The sequence below is a fragment of the Asterias rubens genome, chromosome 1 (assembly GCF_902459465.1).
Source record: "Asterias rubens chromosome 1, eAstRub1.3, whole genome shotgun sequence".
NCBI classification, from domain to species: domain Eukaryota; kingdom Metazoa; phylum Echinodermata; class Asteroidea; order Forcipulatida; family Asteriidae; genus Asterias; species Asterias rubens.
In genome coordinates this window covers 28,476,533-28,502,401 of record NC_047062.1, presented here as the reverse complement: position 1 = coordinate 28,502,401, position 25,869 = coordinate 28,476,533, and the positions used below count along the sequence as shown (strand labels likewise).

The window sequence follows — 25,869 nt, the reverse complement described above, 5'->3', positions numbered from 1 at the left end:
GGTAAAGTCGAGAGATTCTAAACAGCAAGAAACCAACAGAGGTCCTTTGTTTCGGCAAGAAGCTAAGAATGCATAAATAGGCAAAAAAAACACACACAGGCATTTCCAGTTGAGATGGAGTGGATCGAAGTTTAAAGGTAAAGTGTGGGAACTGTATTTTAAGTATAAACTGTGAAAGATCAATGGTCAACTATAAAATTCATAGTACAGTCGACTCTCGTTATAATGTAACAAGATCGCCAGCACTGGCCAAATCACTCCTTTTGAAACATGCCTTTTGGCTGGGTCACACCAAACTTGTTCTCAAATTGTCTGAACGCATCCTAAGAAAATTTAAAACAAATTTAGTCTGGCTACAACGTGTATAGGTTTGCCTGGAAAATGTATGTAATGTGTCCCAAGTCACTGAAATTATGGTAATTAGTTGGGCATGTCTATGAACATGCTACAAATGGACCCGGGCTGTGTGCACATGTACATTGTACATACAAATGATGCCCAACCGCACCACGTCTAGCACGTCCGTAGTTCGAACCAAGTACAACAATTCTGTTTGTAGTACGTCCTCTTCGTTTTAAATACGTTGCCACTTCATCTAATTGCAGAACGTGATGGTCTCCCGAATACCATGGGTTCGAATCCGGACACGACACTTGTGTCAAGACACTTGTGTCCCTGGGCAAGACACTCAACTATAATTGCTTCTCTCCACCCAGAGGTAAATGGGTACCTGTGAGGGCAGAGATGGTTATTGTGATTGGTTTAGCCGAGTAGCGCATAATATTTTTTTGCACAGGCTGTATAATTCCAAAGGGAGCTGAGATGGTTTAAGGAATGAACTCTTTGGCCCAGTGGATAATGTTGGAAATGCTTTGAGACACCACTCTGGTGTGACAACTGGTTATAACTATTATTATTATTATTAATGCCTTGATGCACCTACCTGAGCACGTTGTCTCTCCATTCATGACTATCTTCAACCAATCAGTCATAGCTGGTACTTGGTAGCTGAAGTCTGGAGGGTAGTTACATACCCTGCTTGTAGTGTGATCAACAAACACAACGCTGGGGTGAAGAAGTTGTCGACGAATGCCGTAATCTTTCAGGATCTCTGAACCAACGCAGGATGGCTGGGATCTGCACATACATTTACAAGATAAAATTGACAGTTTCTCCATCATTTTTTCAGTTGTGTAACTATTAATAGTAATACAAATAATAATAACAGAAGATTCTTATTATTAAAGCACGCATATCGGAAAGTGATGCTCAAGGTGCTTCAACATTCATTTTTTTCCTGCAGGGTATGCAAGGGACTACGTTTGAATTCGAGATATACTCCTTTTACATAGCACCATGTAATGGTTTACAAGGTGCTGTGAGGCAATATGCAGCCAATCAAACCAAGAAAACCGGGGCGAACCCCTTCCCTTTAATGATAAGTTCACTTGGTTCTTTTACGTGCGTAGCACCGCACACTGGACCAACGGCTTTTTGTCCCATCTGAAGGACGAACCATCATTGTTGATGTCTTGCTTAATTGTCAGTTATTTTTCTAATTAGTGAACGTAGCAAGGTATCAAGCTCCACCGGGTGGTCCAGGGCCCCGCTGAAGAGCTAGTCAACCTAAATTTTGGGACGCTCATCAGTTTTTGTAACTAGCCCACAATACATGTAAAAATTCCAACAATCTTCAAAGCATCAACAAACATAAAAAATTATAATAGAAACATTACGGAAGTGCAAACTTTGCAAAATTGCGTTTTTTTGACAATCTTATACCTTAATTTTTGCCCTTAATAATACTTGTTGTCAGTAATACAAGTTGTGTCTTCAATCTTCTCATGCGTGGGGCAGCATGCTCATGCGTGGGGCAGCATGCTTCCGAGCAACAGTAATTTGATTTACTTTTGTTACCCCTGACCCGCATGATTTGTCCTTGTTTTTTATCCCTCCTGTTGTTGTTCCCATTTGGTTCTGTTTTCCTCCTGCATGCTCCACCCTCATTTTATTTAAGTTAATTTAATTTAATTTAACCTTACTTATTCATTTATTTAATTATGTATTTATTTTCCTTATTTCTTGCTTTTTTATAACTGTTTTTCCGTTAATGTTCTGTCTTGTGCTATTGTAACTTGATTGTTTGTATTGGTCGAATAAATAATAATAATAATAATCATATAAACAGAATGCATAAACTCTCTGGGGTATTTATTAATGTGATTTGTTGGTGATATTATTTGATTCAAATTCCATCAGATGGGCTTAGTGAACTTACACATCAATCCATAGTATAGTGAGCTTAGATTCAAAGGTTTTCTCCAGCGCTAATGTGGCTAATGATGACTCTGCCTGGATGGACTGGTCATCAGTATCCTTGAAGAGGATCAGGAATGGTTTGCCTTGACTGAAGTGAAGAGGGAAAGTACTGGGAGTCAACTCCGGCTGAAGAATAACAATAAAAAGTATTCATTTTAAAGGCAGTGGACACTATTGGTTATTGTCAAAGACCAGTCTTCACAGTTGGTGTATCTCAACATATGCATAAAATAACAAACCTGTGAAAGTTTGAGCTCAATCGGTCATCGAACTTGCGAGATAATAATGAAAGAAAAAACCACCCTTGTCACACGAAGTTGTGTGTGTTTAGATGGTTGATTTCGAGACCTCAAGTTCTACAAATCTGAGGTCTCGAAATCAAATTCGTAGAAAATTACTTCTTTCTCGAAAACTATGGCACTTCAGAGGGAGCTGTTTCTCACAATGTTTTATACTATCAACCTCTCCCCATTACTCGTCACCAAGAAAGGTTTTATGCTAATAGTTATTTTGAGTAATTACCAATAGTGTCCACTGCCTTTAAGGCACTCGACAGTATTTGTAATTGTCAAAGACCAGTCTTCTTGCTAAACGTATTTGCATAAAATTACAAAACTGTGAAAATTTGAGCTCGATTGATCGTTGAAGTTGAAAGATACATCCAACTATGAAAGAAGAAACACCCTTGTCACACAAATTCATGGAATATTACTTCTGTCTCAAAAACTACATTACAGGGAGCCGTTTCTCACAATGTTTTATACTATCAACCTCTCCCCATTACTCGTAATCAAGTAAGATTTTATGATAATAATTATTTTGAGTAATTACCAAAAGTGTCCACTGCCTTTAACATTTAATTCATGCATTTTGTTTTTTACCCAGTACATCTTGTATTTGTATTCTGTTGTGTTTTTCTTTAGAGCGTAAAGGGACATCCTAAATTACTATGTGTTATGTGCTATACAAAAATGGTTCTATATGCATGTAGGCAGTGGACACTATTGGTAAATACTCCAAATAATTGTCAGCATAAAACCTTACTAGGTAACCAGTTATGGGGAGAGGTTGATGGTATAAAACACTGTGAGAAACAGTTCCCTCTGAAGTGACATAGTTTTCAAAAAAGAAGTAATTTTCCACGAATTTGATTTCGAGACCTCAGATTGAGAATTTGAGGTCTCGAAATCGAGCAACTAACAGCACGCAACTTCGTGTGACAAGGTTGTTTTTTCTTTCATAGTTATCTCGCAATTTCGACGACCAGTTGAGCTCATATTTTTACACGTTTTTTATTTTATGCATACATTGTATGTTGAGATACACCAATTGAGAAGACTGGTCTTTGACAATTACCAATAGTGTCCACTGTCTTCAAACATACTTGGTGACAACAATGGAGAGTGTCCAGTGTCTTTAATTATTATTATTATTATTATTGAGTTTTGTATGCTTTCAATTATTTTGAGTAATTACCAATAGTGTCCAGTGTCTGTGGGCTGACTGTTCTGGGTATACTTGACACCAAAACACAATTCTTAAAGGTAGGGTTATAGATATATTTGGTGAATATTCAACTAATGACCTAGTATAAATTATTTTGAGAAAGGATTTTCTTTAAAAATAGTATGGTTTGGAATTTTTTTGACCCCAAAACATTTAAATTTGAGAAACGATTCTCATGGGTTGGTGTCCATTATAGGTAAATGTAATTGGTATTCATTTTCATCTTGCTAAACATAGATTCATTGTTCTTGTGAAAATACTGTGACAGCTTTTTGCTGTTTTCTCAACAACAAGTCGACCACTGCCCACATCAAAAGGAGATTCTGCTCAAAATAATTGATAATTGCCTAAAATTCAATCGTCCAGCCCCCGGGCCTTATAATTAAAATATAAAAAATAACAACAATGTAAAAAAACAGAGCCATCAAGTTGTTCTGCTTGAGCTACATCCCTACAGCTGTCCATGTTATGCTAGTGTGTTTAACCTTGGCATTGTTACATTTAATTAAATCATTGTTATTAAATCTCTATTATTAAGTTTTATCCCTCAGAGACAAAGCAATATTTCTCAGACCATGATCACATGTGTTTGTTTGCTTGTATCAAATGAAATGCAATAAACCGTTCAATAATTTAATTAATTATTCCATATTCCCTATGGCCGATTGTCATAACTTGTTGTTTTGATTGTAATAATCGTGGATACACATGTATCTCTGTATTGTTATACATTACAGCAATACTAAAGACAAATTCTTATTTGGGTTTTAGGATTGGATTGTGAGATTAGATTGTTAATCATATTTCTGGAACCATTATGTGGTTATGTTTAAAGGCACTGAACAACTTTGGTATTTGTCAAAGACCAGTATTCTCACTTGGTGAATCACAACATTGTATGCATAAAATAACAAAAAAACACCCTTGTTGATTGCTTTCAGATACATAAAGTACTTCAGGCCTGGAGTCATTTTAAGTTTTTTATGGTGGCGTCATATGGGTCTATACTACATACAAAATGAAAATAGAAGAGATTCTTCTTACAACAAGTGGAAGAGTGGCCTTGTGCACAAAGGTAATCAGATCTCTTGCGGTATAGTCCCCTGTGTACTCCACTTTAGGCTGATGGGAATCTACCCATTTAAATGCATTAACAGCAGGTTTGGAGGCACCAGACCTAGCATAAGAATAAAATGCATAGTGAGGTACATTCAAAACAACACTAATTATAACTCTTTTGAGAAAACAATTTAATTTGACAATATCAGTACTGGTACATAGAAAGATATTAAAATCAAAATGCATTTTTAAAATATACACAATACGTTATATTGTTATAATAGCAAATATTAAATAAATAAAAGAGAGGAGCAAGAGCATAAGGCTGTTTGTAAGTGTGCAAAAGCATTATTGACCGATACATTCATGACATTTGGCGTCACAATTAATCATGATTGCACCATTTATGGAGTCAATGTGCACGCTTGAATCACAAAATGGCAACTATGGCAGATACTAGCTTCGCGTGACATTGGTGCAAGGGGTTAAGAGGAACATGGTAGGCAATACATGACTATTAATCCATAAGGTCTTTTGAAAAAAACCCAATAAATTCAAAAACCTAGTTTTTGCAAAAAACTCCAGTAAGTTTTCTGTTGAACAACTTATTCCAGGAAAACAAATGACAAATAGACCTGAACAGTCATGGAAAACATGGCTATGGAGGCTGCCTATGATAACTATAGTTTGTAGGGAGTAGCCTAAGATGACACATGCTATTTGAATAAAGAATCAAACTCCAAAGTAATTGGGATGAAAAAGTTTCCACAGAATGGGTAAACTGAGGCAGTACTCACTGTAATAGAATATTTTTGTTCCCTCTACATCGAAAAACATTTTAAGATCAAAACTTTTAAGGGCCCAACTTCATCGCTCTGCTAATACTGCTGTATTCTGCGCCTTTGATCACCATTCTCAGCTTACATGCAAGCACCGTATGCCTAGTAACATGGAGTACCCACGCGCACAAGCCCAAATTCCCTGCTAACTGCGAAATACTGGAACTACGCTTGACTGGAACAAGGAATTCCCTGCTTCCGCAAGAGCCGATTCTGTGCTTATGTGCAAGGGCCAAATTTCTGCGCTAGCTGTGTAAGCACAGAATGCCTAATAATGTGGAGTATTCATGCGCACACTGTAAGCCAAAATTCCCCGCTAACCTGAGATGTGTCTGACTAAGCGTGGATTTCCCTGGTTCCGTAAGCGCTGATTCTTAGCTTACAGAAGCAGAGTTATGAAATGGCCCTGGTTTAGTGATGCCAACAAAAGGAACTTACTGTAACTCAGCACACTCTGTCTGGCACACTGCCATCAAATGTTGACCCTGAAACACTTTGGTGGCTTGCTCATATTCACGCCTCTCTGAATGAAGAATACACATACAACATCAAAGTTACATTGTTACTAGTTAATCTACATGAGAAGTCATGAGTTACAAGATGATGTACAATCTCTTAAAGGCATTGGGTTTGATTTCACAATGAGTTAGGGATAGTCCTAAGGAAATCCACACCTGGATACCTTTTGTAATTGTCAAAGACTACATGAAGTACATGTATCCTCACTTGGTGTATCCCAACATACACATGTATGCATAAAATAAAGAATCTGTGGAAATTTAGACTCAATTAGTAATCTAGGTTACAAGAGAAAAATGAAAGAAAAAACACTCTTGTTGCACAAAATAATGAGTGAGCTTTCAGATGCGTTAAAAAGGTTTCAGGCCTGAAGTCTTTTAATATTTGAGTGAGAACTAACCTCTCTCAAAAATTACATTATTTCAAGTGGAGCGGTTTCTCACAATGTTTTATACTATAAACAGCTCTCCATTGCTTGTTACCAAGTAGGTTTTTATACTAAAAATTACTTTGAGTAATTACCAATAGTGTCTAGTGCCTTAAAGCAAAGAGTTAATACAAGAGCTTACCTTTGGTAGCTGTAGCTGGGAAGTAACCCATGACTACAGCAGTGAGTGTAGATTGAACCCACTCTGGTTGCTGACCGCTACTAAATGCAGCACAATCTGAACATGTCTCCAGGATCACAGGGTTGGATGTGGAATACCTGAAGGTGTCAAGGAGGAAAGCCAATTGGGAAAATTGGGTCATATTATTTTTTTATTTACCTTTTTTTCATGGATATTTATTTTGACTCCAACAACAGAGAAAACAAGAATAATCATAACACTAATAAAGAAAAGTAACGAGATAATTTGAATTGCAAAAACATTTACATACATGTATACAGTATATAAATACATTTTCCTGGCCAATTTCAGCAAAAAGTAATTGAATTTTGTTCATAATTTCATTTCATAAGCTCAAAAGTAATGGTAGGCATTTATGAAGCTCTTTTAAACCAATAAGCAAGGTACCTCACACATTCTCAGAGCTGATCAATCTACCATCGCAGGTATCCATTTACTTATCAGAGTTTAAAAGTAACAATAAGGTGTCTTTCTTCAAGGGCGCAAGAGCTGCACTTAAAGATTCAAACCCCCACTCTGACCACAAGCAAACTTCAGTTACATACACTAGGTTTCTTCCAAGGATTTTTCAAACCTGAGGGGCACTCTAAACCCAAATTGTTGGATGTTTCTGGCCGAAGCAAGCTGAATTGAAATAAGATCTTTGGAATGTTTCCAATTTGGTGTTTATATTGATTACAAAAACCCCACTGCGCAATCTGGAGCATTCTATATCATCGTCTCTTGATGTTTTTTTGTGAAACCAAATAATAATAGTAATACTTATGCATTTTTCTTTTGGCGTATCGACCAAAACTTGAGTGTTATCGGCTCTCAGTTTGCTTGTATCAGTCCTATACGCAAGCTTGTTTGTGCATTGGGAGAACCCTGGTAGACTGTTCAGAAAAAAACATCCAAACAAATTTGTTAACAGCAAACTCTAGAAGTACTCACAGGTGGTAAGCTTTCAGGATTCCCTCCTTGCTAAGCGAGCCTTTATAATCGGCCACCATCTTGCCTTCCTTGTACATCTTAACAGCTGGGTAGGTAGTTACATTATTAAGCTGACAGACGTCAGGCCAGCTGAAGCATTCTACTTGAGTTAGGGGTTGGCTAAGCTGGGGATTAGCTTCTTGAATGGTCTTGGCTGCAGACGAGTAAGATTCTAAGAAAGCTTTGCATCTTGGATCCCCTGCCAGGAGAAATAATAGAAGATTTGTAACCAAACTCTTCACACTTTGTTGTTGTGAAAAATACTTGTAACTACTTTAGTAAGTCTGGGTAAGCAGTTTTTTTTTACAAAGAGGGTTAACAGGCACTGGACACTTTTGGTAATTCCCCAAAATAATGTTTAACATAAAAACTTACTCGGTACGAGCAATGGAGAGCTGTTGATAGTATATAACATTGTGAGAATTGGCTCCCTCAATGCAGTTTTGAGAAAAGAGGTAATTTCTCACTCAAATAATAAAAGACTTCAGGCCCTTTTGTTATGAATCTGAAAGCACACAAAGTTGTGCAACAACTGTGTTTTTCTTTCATTATTCTCAGCATGCAAGTTTGGTGACCAATTTATCGGAGTCCAAGTTTTCACAGGTTTGTTACTTTGTAATTTTTGCATATGGGATACACCAAGTGAGAATACTGGTCTTTGCCAATATTACCAAACCTGTCCAGTGCCTTTAATGGCTTACAGACTTCATGCTGTAATAAAAAACTTACAGTTACTTCTACCATGTCATCAACAGCCTCTAGTCAAGGCGCACGTGGCACCCCCAGATGTCAAGCACGACCCAAGATATCACGTACGAAAAAAGACTTGTTTTGGGGCCTTATGTTTTTCTTTACTTTTTGCCACCAATTTTGGTGGGAAACATAATACAGGAGCATGATGAGTAGTGGCCAATAAAAACACACAATAACCACAGATAACCCACACACACATAATGGTGCACTCAAAAGTCATGCGCTGAGAGCAACACACATAAGGTGCATATATGAATAATTGATTAGATAAACGAGTTGATAAAGGCGCTTCGCAGCTTCGCCGCTCTCGCTTGTCTTTTTTCGTGCGAGACATATGTGACCATCCACCACCAATAGGCTGTAAAGTTGCACTTGTACATTGCAGGGCCTATTAAATTGTTTGGGTTTTCAAGAAATCTTTGAGAAATCTGAATAAAAAAGTAGGTGGCTTTGAGAAATCATAACTTCGTCAAGAAAAGTCTGATTTAAATGTGGATGGTATCATTTTGAAGCTGATTACACACTCTCTCCAAAAATGCATTGAGCCCATAACAGTAAAAGTGTCAACTTTACAGCCCATTGGTGGTGGATGGTCACATATGGGGGTGCCGCCGTCGCGTGCCCCTTGATAAAAGGCTATGTCATCAACAATACTTACAATCACAACAGTGAAACAGCTGAATTACAAAAACAAATGGTGTTTTTTCTTACAGCGAATGACACTTCGAATCTACAGTTAAAACTTCAACACTTCTACCATGTCATCACAATCTATACACGAAAGTCACAAATAACAACACTCAAACAGCTTAATAACAAAAACAAATTGTGTTTTTCTTACAGCGAACAGTAAACAGGATAACGACTAGCTGTGACCTGACTATGAGCTCAGGGAAGGTCTTGTCAGTGAGCTTAGGGATATGTGACATATCCAATACTCTAGTATCTCTGTTGACAGCAAACTGTACTTCATCATCCTGGATCTCTTGCACTGCATCAATAAAGGGAAAAAAGGAATCAGCAATCCGCCTAAAGACGTCTACTTCATCAGCAGCTGCTGTTGTGAGTTGTCCTAGTCCTTGTATGTGTATCTTGGTTTTTGTTCATTTAGTGTGTAATATACAAACTAAAGTTCTGTAACGGCGCCCAACACTCTGAATATTGGGGCCACCGCCAGTTACATGTAGGAACCGCCACTAAATAAGTATAGTTGTCTTAAAACACAAACAATTGTATGCAATTAATATCACTAAGCTACACACGGTATTGGAGGTCTCTACTCAAAAAGCTTTGCTTTTTGGAGACACCTTCTATTATGTATTTGTCAACGTATTTTTTGATTGAGTGGAAATAAAGTATTGCATTAACGGCACTGCCAACGAGTGGAGTGTGAATTTGCCAAACTTTTCAAAACTGGTTTATGGTGGACGTTTTATAAACGCCCTGTACAATTCAAAGCATTCTTTTTATTTTTCTGGTGGTTATAGTTGGACAGCTGACATATATATATTTGCTGAGACAATCCATTGTCGCACCTACTGCCATATGCTTCATTTCACACATACAAAGAGGGACAGATGGTACTAGAGTTCATGCTCTATAATAATAATAATAATAATTTATTCATTTATTATGCGCAAGTTTCATAAAAAATATGTACAGATGCGCATTACAAACAATATACAGATATTAACAATAATTTAAACAGATTTAAAAATGGTAATTACACTGAAAATTACGAGAACAATAGTTAAAGAGAACGAGAACAATTACGAGAACAATAGATTTAAATCTCCCTTTATCCAGTGGTCATTATGTTATCACAGACGTTTGTCCTTTAGTCCAAATGTGGCTCCAAATTTGAGACATTGCATGGTGAGGTATATTTGCTTTTGTATATTATTTGGTTTGCAGTGACACCATGTGTGTATCTACTTGCCAGTAGTAGAGAACTGTCTTGCTTTCTATTCTACTACCGCGGAGTAGATTTTCGGCATTCGGGAGACATCTCTGTTCTGAAAAGAACTGTCCTAGTTTTTAACTACTACAAGGTTGGAAATCGGCTGGGACTACTGCTACTTTAGCTTTTAGTGGATTGTTCACTACCTCAGATTGAGTTCTTAATTGGTCTCAAAGTTTCGACTAGCTTGCTCTAGTCATCATAAGGAGATGAGGAAAGTTATTTTACCTGGAATTTGTTTGTTCCCCTCGTTCTCCTCGTCCTCACTTTGTTCATCAGACGGCTCAACCTGGATGTACATATTGTCTTCAATGAAGGATGATACACTCTTGACTGTCAGATCACCAATCATTGTAATCACATTCTCCTTCAGGAAAAGGTAAAAGGGTATCAGCCAAAATATTGTAAAAACCCCCAAAAAACTTAGGTCAGCCAAGCAACTACATACAGTATTAACCTTAAAAGTTTACACGGTTTCAAGACAATGATGGTAGAAAGCTTCTCTTAAAATATTACCTGCTGAGGTGCTGTAGTCTTTGAGAAATGAGTCAAACAACTTCATGAAAGTTAGTTTAGAAGTGTGCAACAGATTTACACGACTCTTCTGAAATCACTGCTCTGTGATTTACTCCTTTTTTTCTCTCAAAAACTTGACGACTAATGAAACTGAAACAGTAGTGATTTATGTTATGTCCAAAACTTGATTTACAAAAAATATCAAAACCCTTTAATTGCTAAGTTTCACCTAGAAGTGTGAACATTTTCGAAACTGCTAAGAAAGTCTGACTTTACAACCCTGTACCTCAACAAAGAGAATGGTAGTAAAAATGGCATTTTATCTGTAGGGCAACCTAATCAACTTTTTAAAAATTTTGTGCACAATACAACACAATTGAAAAAAGGCATTCACCAAAACATGTGATCAGAAAGAGGGTTTGTTTTATGTGGTTCTCATCCATGACACATTACTCACAAGGGAAGCAGGTCAGCAGCTGATGTATACATTATCAGTTATATAAAGTTTTTACAGTGCGTCGTTGACTGATCATTGACCAAAAAGATTTCATTGGAAAAGAAGTTCTATAAAACTGATCCTCAAATCACAAATCCATGAAAATGGTGGTTGATGAAAACAAAATTGATGTTTATGGTCCAAACAAAGTCTCATCCTAAAAAGAGGACGAACATTTTTTTTTACCAAGTTAATTTCTTAGAATGAACTCCACAAAAACAAGTTTTAGAAATTCAATGCACAGAATGCACCAGAGGGAGATATACAATCAGTAATTTAAGCTTTTCGATGGGCCTTAAAACCATTGATAAAAAAAGTTTCATTTTCAAGGTAATTTGAAAGCATATTGCGTGTGCTGTGTGGATTTTTCGGTTAAAAAAATTTGCACTCGCTATTTTTTAATTTGCACCCCCACTTTCCAAATCCTAGCTACAGTAACAATAGCCTATTGTTTCGATGTAGCCTTATTGTTGTTCTTACCTTAGGAGCTCTCTGTAGCATCAGACAAGGATGCTGGCAAGGATTGATGTCATCACTGATCACACTCTTTGTTGTTATGTCACTAAGTGGGATAACCATCAAAATAATATTACAATCAAAAGATTAAGATAATGAAAAGAAAAAAAAATGGCATTGAATAAAGAAAAATTTATACATGTACAGTGGAACTCAAACCAATGACATGCCGCAGTCTACCAAAAGAGCTATCTAGCCCGATGTTGGCGGTGTCCCTATTTTGTCAATATCTTTGTTCGGGGGTGCCAGCAGTCAGAAGCCAAACAACTGTTAACTGCCGTGTAGCCAGGAATCACACCCAAGTTTATTATACAACGTGGGGCCTAATTTCATAGATTTCAATAAATTAAAATTTAAGGTTGTTGCTTTAAAATTTCCTGTTGAATAGAAATGAGCAGGATACCAGTAGCTGATAACTTTATTATGGTAAGCATAATTTTATTGTGCTCATATCTACATTAACTTTCTTGCTTAAAGCAGCTCTATGAAATTGAGTGACATGTTAGCATAAAGGCAACAAAAAAGATAACCATCTTATAAGATGTCCTATATGTATAAAGAAAGCAAAGTAAGTTACCTGTTGATGAGAACAAATCCCAAGTTACCCTTGTAGGTTTGTGAGAGGTCTTGCACTATTGCCTTATGCTCAGCATACTGGGCATTGCTGCTGTACACGTAAGCAGTTGGTATACTTAACCTCTGGTAAAATATACTCTCAGTTGTGGCTTGATACTCCAACTGAGAACAAAATAAAATAGAAAAACAAATAATAATTGTAATGGCTTCTTATTATGTTGCTCAAATCCATCACTCAGTGACGCTCATTACCTACAAGGTATTTGGAACGCGTTTTTGAAGTATGAGAACTTTTCCCTTATAGGACCATGTAAGGTGCTGTGGTGCAATATTAGCCTATTTAAAATAAAATGCTTAAACTTTAAAGGCAAAATATACATTTGGTTTTTGGACCTATTCAATTGTATTAATCTTATTAACAGCCTAAATGTAGATAAATAACATAATAAAATATATTGGACAGAGTTTTTGAAACATCGCCGAAAATCTGGAGCTGTTATGTCCACGCCGGAAGAGTAACCCATAATTGAATACACAATCTGAGAAATTATTTGAACAGAAACGTCTCTCAGATTGAAATGTTTTTGAATCCCTCTCTCTAAAGCATATTCCTCGGGAGGGAATTGTTTCTCAAAATTGAACACCTTATCCACAGCTACAATGCTTCAAACAAAGTCATATCTAATGGTCTTTAATCTTTTGAGTAATTACCAAAGGTTATACCCTTCATTTAAAGGCGGAACACAGGATTGATAGTAAGGGGAAAATTAGAGGGCTCACTGATTAACAATGTTCCATGTCATTCCAATACTATGGACAATTTATTTGTCAGAAAAAAACTGACTTCAATCACTGCTTCTTTGTTCAAACGTGGGCAATCAATTAAAGGCACCGTGCCCCTTTGGTAATTGTCAAAGACCAGTATTCTCACTTGGTTTGTCGCAACGTATGCATAAAATAACAAACCTGTGAACATTTTGACTCAATTGGTCATCAAAGTTGCAAGAGAATAAAAGAAAAAAATTCCCTTGTCGCACAAGTTGTGTGCTTACAGATGCCCAATAAAAGGTTTCAGGCCTGACATCTTTTATTATTTGAGTGAGAATTCACCTCTTCCTAAAAAACTACATTATGCCATCATGTTCATAGGAAGCCGTTTCTCCCACTGTTTTATACTATCAACCTCTCCCCATTACTCGTGACCAAGTAAGGTTTTATGCTAATAATTATTTTGAGTACCAATAGTGTCCACTGCCTTAACAGACATAATAGGCTCAAAATGAATGTGTTAAAAATTGTACATGGTTGAAGAAAATTGATTGGACTCACATAGGGTAGCACGTCCAGAGTTTTCAGATACAATGCAAAGTCTGGCACATTAAGTTTGCCTCTGTAGAATGAGCGTTGACATACATCCCCAGATGAAGCTACTTTACAATTCAAGAACCATACTCTATTCTGAGCCTCTGACCACTCTGCATCAGTTCTACAAGCAGGAGATAATAAAACAACAGACAATAATAACAAGAAATCCGATTGACAGCATTCTAAATGCTGTCACCAGACTTGTTACACGCCCGGCAGCATTAGCTCCAATTCTTCGCACCCGGCACTGGTCACCTGTCAAGAGCACATTATTTTCAAGATTCTACTCCACACATACAGATGCACTCATGGCTCAGCACCAGTACACCTTCAGGAACTCATTCAAGTGTATCAACCACCATGCACCCTCTGTTCTAAATTCCTGTGTAGTACATGTAGCTCAACATTGCTGCTCATTATACCGGTCACTCACGCAAGTGTGTATATGCCGGTCACTCACACTAAGACATTAGGCAATGGTCATTCATGAATTCATCACCTTGTAAACAAATCAAAACTGCAACTGTTTTTAAATCGCTTCCTAAAAGTTACCAGTTTTTTAAATTGCTTAGTGTATGTAGTATTTGCTGTAAAGTGCATCAAGACTTCCGTGTGATGTACTACATGTATAAGTACTGTTTTGTTATAGTAATTGTTATATTTATTAGCATATTTCCACAATCCTTCTTGCATACTCACAGTCCCCTCAGTAGTTTTAGTATATTCAAGATGAATTTTTTTGGGGTAAACAGCGAAAATTTGACTTGCGGCTTGACTTGACTTGAGGAAAAATGACTTGGTTACAACACTATGGAACGCCAAAGAGGCATTTAATCATCGGTGATGGTCTTTTGCAACCGGTGATCAAATTTGTCATCGGTGGTGGTCCTATGCGATCGGTGATCAACTTTAGCGAGGGGTGATAAAACACGATCGGTGGTCCATTTTAGCGATCGGTCATGCATATTCATGATCGGTGATGGTATATAGCGATCGGTCATGCATATTCACGACCGTTGATGGCTTTTTGCAATCGGTGGTCAACTTTAGTGATCGGTGGTGGCTTTTTGCAATCGGTCAACTTTAGTGATCGGTGGTGGCTTTTTGCAATCGGTCAACGTTAGGGATCGGTGGTGGCTTTTTGCAGTTGGTCAACTTTAGGGATCGGTGATGGCTTTTTGCATGCGGTCAACTTTAGTGATCGGTGGTGGCTTTTTGCAATCGGTCAACTTTAGTGATCGGTGGTGGCTTTTTGCAATCGGTCAACTTTAGGGATCGGTGATGGCTTTTTGCAATCGGTCAACTTAAGGGATCGGAGGTGGCTTTTTGCAATTAGTCAACTTTAGGGATCGGTGGTGGCTTTTTGCAATCGGTCAACTTTTGCAACCGGTGATGGGATTTTGGGATATCCGAATTTTGCGTCCGGTCGGTGCAGGCCTACTTCAAAACCTATGATTGTTAGATTGTGGATATTAGTTGTTGTTATTTTCTAGTTCACACCACCATGGAGGAATAAATTACACTCACCAGTGGGTTGACTGACTTGCCAAACATTTTTAGAAGAGTACCATTTTATAACTATGTAAGGGGGAACGCAACAAACATCAAATTAATCAGCTCTTTCTAAAAAGATAATAATAATAATAACAAATGGGTAGGAGAGGGTGTGGAAGGGTTATCTATGTCCCACAATTGGTTGTCGTCTTCCGGAAATGGTGTATGCCGGGGAAATACAAATATTTATATTCAGTGAAGGGAAATGTTTTTGAACAAGAGTCTCTACCGATAGTTTTGTGTGTAAGGGGAAATCTGAAATCATACAAGTAGCCCTGTGTAAACAGACCCGGAGGTGTGAACATTATGACCACACAAAAACCGTTTTGATGGAAAACACATATTATGTGCATCATGAATGTGATGGACAAACACAGACCGGGACGCACTCAACACGTTTTATAAAAGGCTAGGTAAAGTATTATACAAATATTTCCTTGTAATAAACGGAGAGGCACGTATTAATTGAATCCAATTTAGGGGGTGGGGTGGGGGTGTATAAAGTATAAAGATAAAAGAGTTAAATCTTATATAAAATTGAAGCTTGAAAATAAGCTTTACTCTAAACGTAATTTTGTTTTAAATTATTAATTAATTAACCTTGTGATCTTCATTTGCATATTTAATTAGTAAATCTTAGTAGAGCGCCATATCTCAAGAAGTATACTTCCGGGTCAACCAGAAGTTGGCCCATTTTTTGTTTCAGTTATACTACACAATCAATCTTCATTTTTTGTTTCAGTTAGACTCCTTTTAAATTTTTACTTTGGAAAACTGTGACCCCATGTTGACCTCTATTTTCGGGTCAACCTTAATTGGGACCAGAACTTTTTTTTCAGTTGCACACTCCTTTGTGTTAAATATTAACTTTGAAAAATGTGTCCCCTTGTTGACCTCTACTTCAGGGTCAACCGGAAGTGGGACCATACCTCACGAACTACACCACTAATTTTCAAACCCTTTTTTACTTAGAGACTCTTTGAGCATTAAGGATTAACCTTAACAAAATTTTGCCCCCATATTGACCTAGCTCTAATTCCAGGTCAACCGGAAGTGGGACAATATCCCAAGAACTTCACAACCTATGTTCAAACCATTTTTCAGTTATAGCCTAACAAACAATACAGAATCGGGCCAATGGTGGCATGTACCGGCGTCGAGTTTCGATACGGTGCCGTTAATTATGATGGTGATATTGAGCCAGAATTGGGCCAGTGCTGGCCTTCTTCCGGTCAAGCGTCATGTCCTTGCTAGTAAAGTGCCCACACTGGGCCAATGTCGGTTTTATAGAGGCAAACTATTTTAGTTAGGACAGAGGTTTGCCTGTCTTGGCCAATATTGGTTTTGTGCGGCACACCGTTTCGGCAAAATGATGAACCTTTAATGGGCCAATGCTGGTTTTGTAGCGGTGCACCATTTTGGGAAAGTGGTAGAAAACCTGCAGTGGTCCAATACTGGTTTTGTGGCACACCATTTGGAAAAACAGGCAGAAAACCTCTCATTGAGCCAATACTGGTTTTGTAGCTGCACACCATTTTTGTCAAAATGGTGTCATATAGAAAACCTTTTCGGGGCCAATCATGCCAATACTGGCTTTGGCAAAACGGTAAAGAAATATGTTCTAATTACTTAACCGACTTGATATTTAAAAAGGAATTAGCCCATGCAAGTTATTGAAGCTGGGGTGGATTTCACAAAGAGTTAAGACTAGTCTTATCTCGAGTTAGGAAGAGTTAATCGTCCTAACTTAGGACTAGCCATATGTTTCTTATATCTCCAAGGACTATGTCCTAAGTTAGGACTAGGCCTAACTCTCTGTGAAATCGACCCCTGATGGCTTGGCATTTTGAGAAACCGAATACTATTAATAAAACAAAATTCTAAAATGTATACCTCCTTTATTATTTTATTGGTTTTTACATAGCATTTTTAATTTGATTTATTCATTGCTGCTGTTTTTTTCATTTTTTATGTTTTGGGTTTATCATGGACAACTACACTTTATTGTAATGAACTTTTTTATTGCAAAGTAATTTCATCTAAATTTAATATATTTGATATACTTTTTGCATTTTTATTTTACTAATAAAAACTTACGAGTTAAAATGCTGGTTGAATTTTCGTCTGATAATGAAAGTTTTACTTTCTGTCATCTGTCTACTGGTTTGTTGGCGGCAGGCCATTTTGGCAAAATGGTAGAATACCTCTATTGTGCCAACACTGGTTTTGTAGCTGCACCATAGACAATCTTTTCTGGGCAAATACTTTTTTTTTTAGCGCCACGCCATTTTGACAAAATGGTATAGAAAACTTTTTCTGGGCCAATACTTGTTTCGAAGTGGCACACCATTTTGGCAAATAATGGTATAAAACAACTTTTTTGTGCCAATACTGATTTGGTAACGGCCACCATTGGGCCGGCATTGAACCGACATTGGTCATAATATGCAATTTTCGAAACAATTAAAAAATGACAAAGTATTGTAATTTGTTGAGATTTTTTTTGCTATAAAATACCCCAAATATTGTAGATATTAATAAATCTTGATTGCAATAATGTAATAATTTGGAATAACTGATTGCCCAATGTATGTATGTTATCTGGGTATAAAATGGTACTCTTCTAAAAATGTTTGGCAAGTCAGTCAACCCGCTGGTGAGTGTAATTTATTCCTCCACGGTGGTGTGAACTAGAAAATAACAACAATTAATATCCACAATCTACACAATCATAGGTTTTGAAGTAGGCCTGCACCGACCGGACGCAAAATTCGGATATCCCAAAATTCCATCACCGGTTGCAAAAGTTGCTATGGTGCAGCTAGGAAGTTCCAACCACTTTGTCCCCTTGTACAATTAAATATGCAAATATGGGTCACGTGGTTAATTAATTACGATTTTTAATTTTTTTTGGGGTCGGTGGTTTGATGTTTGATCTAGTACGATTTGATTTCACAGAACTCTTAACCACCAAACTCTGCGCTTATGATCACCATTTTCCGATTACTGTGTTTTTCAAACATCATCGTGTCATGCATGCACACAGGTTATGTTTGGCTAACAATTGAGAAAAAGAAAAGGCAACACTATCGATATAAAGATAAGAATCTAACTTAAAATATTTCAAAAAGAAATATTTTTTTAGTTTTGGGGGCTAAAAACAATATTTTTCCCGTGCGCAGATTCGAACTCGCACGTATCAGTGAAGAAAGCGCGACTGATGTCCACTAGGCTATGAGGGCCAATACATTAATCGAGGGTTTACATGTATGTATTTCAACAGAGGGGATTATGATCCGGCGAAATAATTCTCGTGTCATGATTTTGCGAACATTGTCACTAAATATGAACTGCTAACGCCTTTAACTATTAAGTAGGGTTGAAATGTAGTATTTGATGCCTTAAGGGGTTTTTGACGAGGACGTCGTCGTCGTCAAAAACCCCTATTCAACTACGCACGTTCGTCCACGAAGAAAACACATCGGAGTCTAAATTTGACATTTTTTCACTCATTTCTCAAAAACTACAACACCACAGCAAGTAATATTTTATAACTGTTAAGTAGGGTTGAAATGTAGTATTAGATTGCCTTAAGGGGGTTTTTGACGACGACGTCGATGTCGTCAAAAACCCCTATCTAATTACGCACGTTCGTTTTAACGAAAACCCATGCACAGAGTAATTGGTCCAGAACGCGGTTAGAAAAACAAGGACAAATTTAACGCACGTTCTAACGAAAATCCCAAACCTCCGTACTTTGTGCGTGTACAGAGTAATGTGTTCAGAACGCGGGTAGAAAACAAAATAGTATAGACTCCTCTCAAGAAGTCAACAACTCATTGAGGTACATACTGTGTTGTATAACCAAAGAGAATGTTTCACAATAACATGAAAGTGACTGCATCAAAATTACAAATTAAAAAGTTCAAATGAAGACCACGTGGTTAATTAATGAAGAATTTTTACCCTTTTTTTTGTGTGTGGTCATAATGATCTCACCTCCGGGTCTGTTTACACAGGGCTACTTGTATGATTTCAGATTTCCCCTTACACACAAAACTATCGGTAGAGACTCTTGTTCAAAAACATTTCCCTTCACTGAATATAAATATTTGTATTTCCCCGGCATACACCATTTCCGGAAGACGACAACCAATTGTGGGACATAGATAACCCTTCCACACCCTCTCCTACCCATTTGTTATTATTATTATTATCTTTTTAGAAAGAGCTGATTAATTTGATGTTTGTTGCGTTCCCCCTTACATAGTTATAAAATGGTACTCTTCTAAAAATGTTTGGCAAGTCAGTCAACCCGCTGGTGAGTGTAATTTATTCCTCCATGGTGGTGTGAACTAGAAAATAACAACAACTAATATCCACAATCTACACAATCATAGGTTTTGAAGTAGGCCTGCACCGACCGGACGCAAAATTCGGATATCCCAAAATCCCATCACCGATCCCTAAAGTTGACCGATTGCAAAAAGCCACCACCGATCCCTAAAGTTGACCGATTGCAAAAAGCCACCTCCGATCCCTTAAGTTGACCGATTGCAAAAAGCCATCACCGATCCCTAAAGTTGACCGATTGCAAAAAGCCACCACCAATCACTAAAGTTGACCGATTGCAAAAAGCCACCACCGATCACTAAAACTGACCGCATGCAAAAAGCCATCACCGATCCCTGAAGTTGACCGATTGCAAAAAGCCATCACCGATCCCTAAAGTTGACCAACTGCAAAAAGCCACCACCGATCCCTAACGTTGACCGATTGCAAAAAGCCACCACCGATCACTAAAGTCGACCGATTGCAAAAAGCCACCACCGATCACTAAAGTTGACCACCGATTGCAAAAAGCCATCAACGGTCGTGAATATGCATGACCGATCGCTAAAATGGACCACCGATCGTGTTTATCACCGCTCGCGAAAGTTGATCACCGATCGCATAGGACCACCACCGATGACAAATTTGATCACCGGTTGCAAAAGACCATCACCGATGATTAAATGCCTCTTTGGCATTCCATACAACACTGCCTGTAGAAATATTTACAGTGAGTATGGAAATATGTCATAGCCAAAAACTTGATCTGCAAAAGGTATCAAAATCCTTTCATTTTAGTCCTTGGTGAAAGGTGTCTGTGAATTAATCTTACACTGCCAAGATACATGTTTGTAACTTGAGATATGGCAATCAGTTTGATGCACCAAATTGCATTGTGTCCTCAAAAAAGTGCTATATGCCTTTGGCTGTGCACTGTCCCTCCTGCAACTCAACCCAGGAACACAAACAAGCACCATTGAATGGATTGTAAAGTAACTATAGGATATTATACATGTACGATTCGGTCAAACTGCTTCTAGCATGTCTAGTCTACAATCCCGGACAATATCTCCTTGAGCCCCCTGCCCCCTTTCTGTATCTTATATGGTAAGAAATCTGCTCTAGACTGGCAAATGTGTATGATTTTATGCATACACCTCTTGCTACAAAAATGGCACTATCAAAAAATCTTAACTGGACTTACAAGCTGACATTGAAAGATTGATTTATAAAAAAATAAAATAAAAGCAAAGTAATTCCATTGTCAACACTTGTCCTGTTAGTTTTTCATATTCTGATTATAGTCTTACAATTATTGCATGTTTCAACGCAAAATTGTCTTCAAGAGGTAGGCCGTTAAGATTTCACAGAAATGCTAGAAGAATTTGGCATTCTTTGGATTTGGGTAATATTACCTAAATATTGGGGGTTACAATGCCCTGCTATTTTATTGAGGTGGGTAGCGACGGAGTTATCCAACCTGGTAATGAAGACCTCTTTTTTTTACAGTCCATTCTAGACCAGTAAACGACAAATCCAAAACCTAAAAAAAGATCTTAGTCGAATATCCCTGCTTTCAAGCTACAACATAAGGAAATCATGGCATACTAGTCTTATCTTGAATTTAGGACTAGCCTTAAGTTTTTAATATTTCCTAGGACTAATCCCAAGTTAGGATTGGTCCTCTGTGTGAAGTCGACACCCGGTCCCCTCCTAAGCTGATTGTGTGTCACACACATGTACATGAACATACATTCTTTTATTGACTATTTTTTAAATAAAGATGATTAAATATAGCTACGCCAACACATCATTTTCAAGACATGTAGATGGTGAGCATCATGTAATAAACACTCATCATACAATACAAACCAAAAGGTTAAATAATAATCATAATAATATTTGGCTTCTTAAAGAGCGTCACTCAGTGATATCCGTCACTCAGTGATGCTCAAGGCGCTTCAACATACAGTACATGTACCTCACCAGGGAACTTTTAGCAACATTCAATTTAGACTTGTGCATACGTACACTGAAAGAGTCACTTCAGATGACAGGGGTAAGGCATATGGCAACAAGATCTTACCCATGGGAATGAGGTTGTGTCTCAATGGGAATGAGGTTGTGTCTCAAGTAGAAAAAGTACAGTTAAGCCCGGTTCATACTTCATGCGAATGCGAAGCAAATGTTGACGTCACAAATTCGCAACAAATAATTTGCAGCAGCGAAAAACAGAGTTGTAAAGTCAAATTTACATCAAATTTGCATCGCATTCGCAGGAAGTATGAACCTGGCTTTTAAGCATTGATAAGTCTTGGAGTACTGTGACTATCTCATACAATCAATATTCTGTGAGTAGAGTGTCCCTGCTATTTCTGAATTGTTTGTCTTGAAACTTCAAATGTTAGCCAAATTTACTTGTTTAACAATACTCGACATAAAGTTTTTATGCTAACAATTATTTTGAGTAGTTACCAGTGCCTTTAGAGATTGAAAACATTGGAAGTTCTCACCCTATTCCAAGCATGCTGTGATGAGAGTTAGTCGTCATAACAAACTGGTAGAGATGGCTGTATGCAAAGGCACCTTCCATAAAGGCACGATGTTCTGAAAGAGATAACAAAACTATATAAAGTACCAATTTTACAGAGATAGGTACCATCTGAAATAAAAGTAGCAACCAGCCACTGTGAGCTAAAATAAAAAAAATTCTGTAAAGTGGCCATTTCCTGGGCCCGGTTTGAGCTGCTTAGAGCTAAAAAAAAGTAGCTTAGCATGGTAGCAGAACACAATTATAAAAAAAAAAAAATTGACAACATTAAAAAACAACCCATTATAACACTTTAAAATTTCAAGTTTGTATCCCCCCCCTTTTTTTCTGTATCCGTGCTTTGCCTGTTTGTTTATTTTCTCTGTATCCGTATGTACTTGGATCTTGGGTTTTAACTTTTAATTTAGTAACACACTGGATGTCTCAGATTTCAATAATTTATTTTACTTCAAAACCTATTTTCTTATTAATGGAGTAATTACCTGGAGTACCCACAGCTATTACTTTTGCAAACATAATATCTTTATGCCTCTTTGCTTTCTGTTGCATCGCTGCCAGATCTATCGGTTCCTGAACAAAGGGCACTTCACGGAGAAGCACTAGACTGCAAAATTAAAGAACAAAAGCATTTTTTGGTTCATGTGACACAGACGCCCTTTTACTCTTAAAAAGGTGTAATGGCTCAAGAATACAAGACTCAATGAGCAGGGATAATATTAATCCAAGGCAATTAGGTTTGTATTATGGTTAATTGCTGTTTTTAATTAGGAGCTTAGGATAAGGTAAATGGCTGGTAATCATTAAACTTGTGGACAAGTTGTTCAAAGTCTGTCACAGTGATAGTATTCTGACTCTCCGCGATTCCGACTCTCTCGGCGAGACTGCTGGCCCTGTGAGATTAGTGCTGCTCTCAAGACTACAGTGGGAGTAGTAGTCCGCAGCCAGCAGCTACGTGTGAGAGCAGTGATCTCACGAGAGTAGTATTCGATCGCGGAGACCTGAATCATTACGCCACCCCCATGACTCGGCAATCTCACCGCGACAACCCATAACGACTTGTCCACATGTCTAGTAAAATAATATCTAAACAAAAACATTATCCCAAAAATTATAAAATTCCCGACCTGATTCTGAATTAGATATTATCAGGAAACTTCCACGTAAAACATAGCAGTGGATATAAATACAATACAGTTTTAGTTTGACTTAATAGTAATTTCTTTCTTAATTTTAAAACACAGGACAATAACTCACTGTTGCATAAGAACAAAACTATAAATAAATAGTAAACTTGCGTGTACATGTACAACCATCTGTAAATCTCTTTTGTGTGAAACACGACTCTGCTTGTCCTCAGCATAGTTCAAAACGTTGAGAAAACACCAGCTCTTTTTTGAGCCAGCACTCACAAAAAAAAGATTTACACATGGTTGTACCCGCAAGTTTACTATTTATTTATTTATTTATAGTTTCTTCTTATCCACAACATGCAAAGCTTCAAACAAAACTTACTGTAGCATGTTGGAAATGATGGAATCCACATTGTACAATGCATCCATAGGAAGCTCAGTAAGAATGTGGCCATACCTATAGCAATACAAATAACAAGGAAAAGTGCATTCAGGTTTTAAATTCATCACACATTCCTTCAAGTCATCTATCTATGTAAACATACTGTAAAGATTTCTCTGGAGACATCATCTCGCTAAACTGACACTCCCTGCTTTAAAGATAATGGACACTATTGGTAATTGTCAAAGACCAGTCTTCACAGTTGGTCTATCTCAACGTATGCACAAAATAACAAACCTTTGAGCTCAATCGGTCATCGAACTTGCGAGATATGAATGAAAGAAAAAACACCCTTGTCACACGAAGGTGTGTGCCTTTAGATGGTTGATTTTGAGACCTCAAGTTCTAAATCTGAGGTCTCGAAATCAAATTCGTGGAAAATTACTTTTTTCTCAAAAAGTACGTCACTTCAGAGGGAGCAGTTTCTCACAATGTTTTATACTATCAACCTCTCCCCATTACTTGTTACCAAGTAAGGTTTTGTGCTAATAATTATTTTGAGTAATTACCAATTAGTGTCCACTGTAACTGTAACTTCACCAAAGAAAGAGGAAATTACAAAAAACTCAATGATTTTGTATTTGTATAGTATTTTCAATTTTAAATGGTAAAACTGAGGTTAAAAAAAAGGTGAAAATTAGCTGATCCGGGGAACACTTGCATGCCTATTTAAAACCCTTCCTACTTTCTGACCATTAAATGCTACCCAATGTGATAAAACTTCTTGTGATATCAGTGTTCTCACCAAGATTTTTCATAACTGTTGAAGATCTGTACCAAAAAGGTTTAAAGGAACATTACAGAATCGGTTTTGCTAGCAAAAAAAGTTGCTGGCAGTGTAATCACTTTGCACCATATACATGAACTGACACCTGTAGAAGTTTGAGCCATCGATCGGCCATCTGGGTCACGAGAGAATAGTGAAAAACCGATTACAAATTTTGTATTGCATCGATGCCAAAACAACAATGAATAAAACGCTCACTGAGCGATAAACTCAAAACTAAAAATTAGTCTGTTTATTTCTGATCAAATATGAAATTTCAGACAGAAATATTTCAAGGGATGTTTTCTACTATCATCATCATTAGACTGTGTAAGTTTTATGTAAATCTGTGATCTTCACGATTTGTGTTCCTTACCAATTCTGTAACGTTCTTTTAAGTTACACCTATCACGCTATTGAAATCTAGGATCTTTTTTATCATCTTTGGTTTTCCCTGTGCCATCTGGAGCATTCTAAATGGTCTCATCAATTGATTTATGTGAGATTTATATAAAACTATAATCCCCCTCAAAGAGAAAAATAAAAGAAAACAATAAACAAACAGAATAAATTAAGAAATTACAAAAACAAATAATTTGTCCTTTTCTTTGTTGCATATTGGCCCAAGGTTGTAGGTACATACACACAATTTACAGCTTGTTGAGAACCCTGCATATGAGATGAGGTGAAAGCACAGTGCAGCAGTTAATGTGCATGCACAGATGTGCCATCCTACACAACCCATGCAGTTATATGGTTTTAATTGGTTGGATAACACACTGGAACATGTACGAGCGTATAATCACGATGCATTAATTACCTGTAGACAAAGATTGTAGTCTTGGCTGATTCCTTTGAGCAAAGTTCCTCAACAGGATCATTATAACAGTCAATCTAATTTAACCATGGTAAAAAAAACAGAGAGTGTATTACAATCAAGCATTGTATTAATTAATATTGATACTTTTTGTTAAAATGTCTGCTTTTTTAGTCATCTTTAGTGTACAGTAATGTTATTTTGTTTTACAGATGCCAAACAAATTATTTAAATTCAATTCTTTCTAAACAC

The 25,869-nt window shown here is 37.2% G+C and overlaps 1 protein-coding gene across 1 annotated transcript in view; it reads right to left on the bottom strand.

Moving 5' to 3' along the window:
• LOC117288136 (thioredoxin domain-containing protein 16-like) overlaps window positions 1–25,869 on the bottom strand; it is a 31,111-nt gene that overhangs the window by 970 nt on the left and 4,272 nt on the right. The window contains exons 3-17 of the mRNA XM_033768844.1: window positions 25,621–25,694; window positions 23,975–24,049; window positions 22,945–23,066; window positions 22,425–22,518; window positions 13,990–14,146; window positions 12,662–12,822; window positions 12,049–12,130; window positions 10,785–10,923; window positions 9,438–9,587; window positions 7,805–8,042; window positions 6,812–6,948; window positions 6,162–6,246; window positions 4,870–5,002; window positions 2,279–2,445; window positions 944–1,137 (exon numbers count right to left, since the gene is read on the bottom strand). Of these exons, the coding sequence (XP_033624735.1) occupies window positions 944–1,137; window positions 2,279–2,445; window positions 4,870–5,002; window positions 6,162–6,246; window positions 6,812–6,948; window positions 7,805–8,042; window positions 9,438–9,587; window positions 10,785–10,923; window positions 12,049–12,130; window positions 12,662–12,822; window positions 13,990–14,146; window positions 22,425–22,518; window positions 22,945–23,066; window positions 23,975–24,049; window positions 25,621–25,694 (2,008 nt within the window). The remainder of the gene's footprint in view (window positions 1–943; window positions 1,138–2,278; window positions 2,446–4,869; window positions 5,003–6,161; window positions 6,247–6,811; window positions 6,949–7,804; window positions 8,043–9,437; window positions 9,588–10,784; window positions 10,924–12,048; window positions 12,131–12,661; window positions 12,823–13,989; window positions 14,147–22,424; window positions 22,519–22,944; window positions 23,067–23,974; window positions 24,050–25,620; window positions 25,695–25,869) is intronic.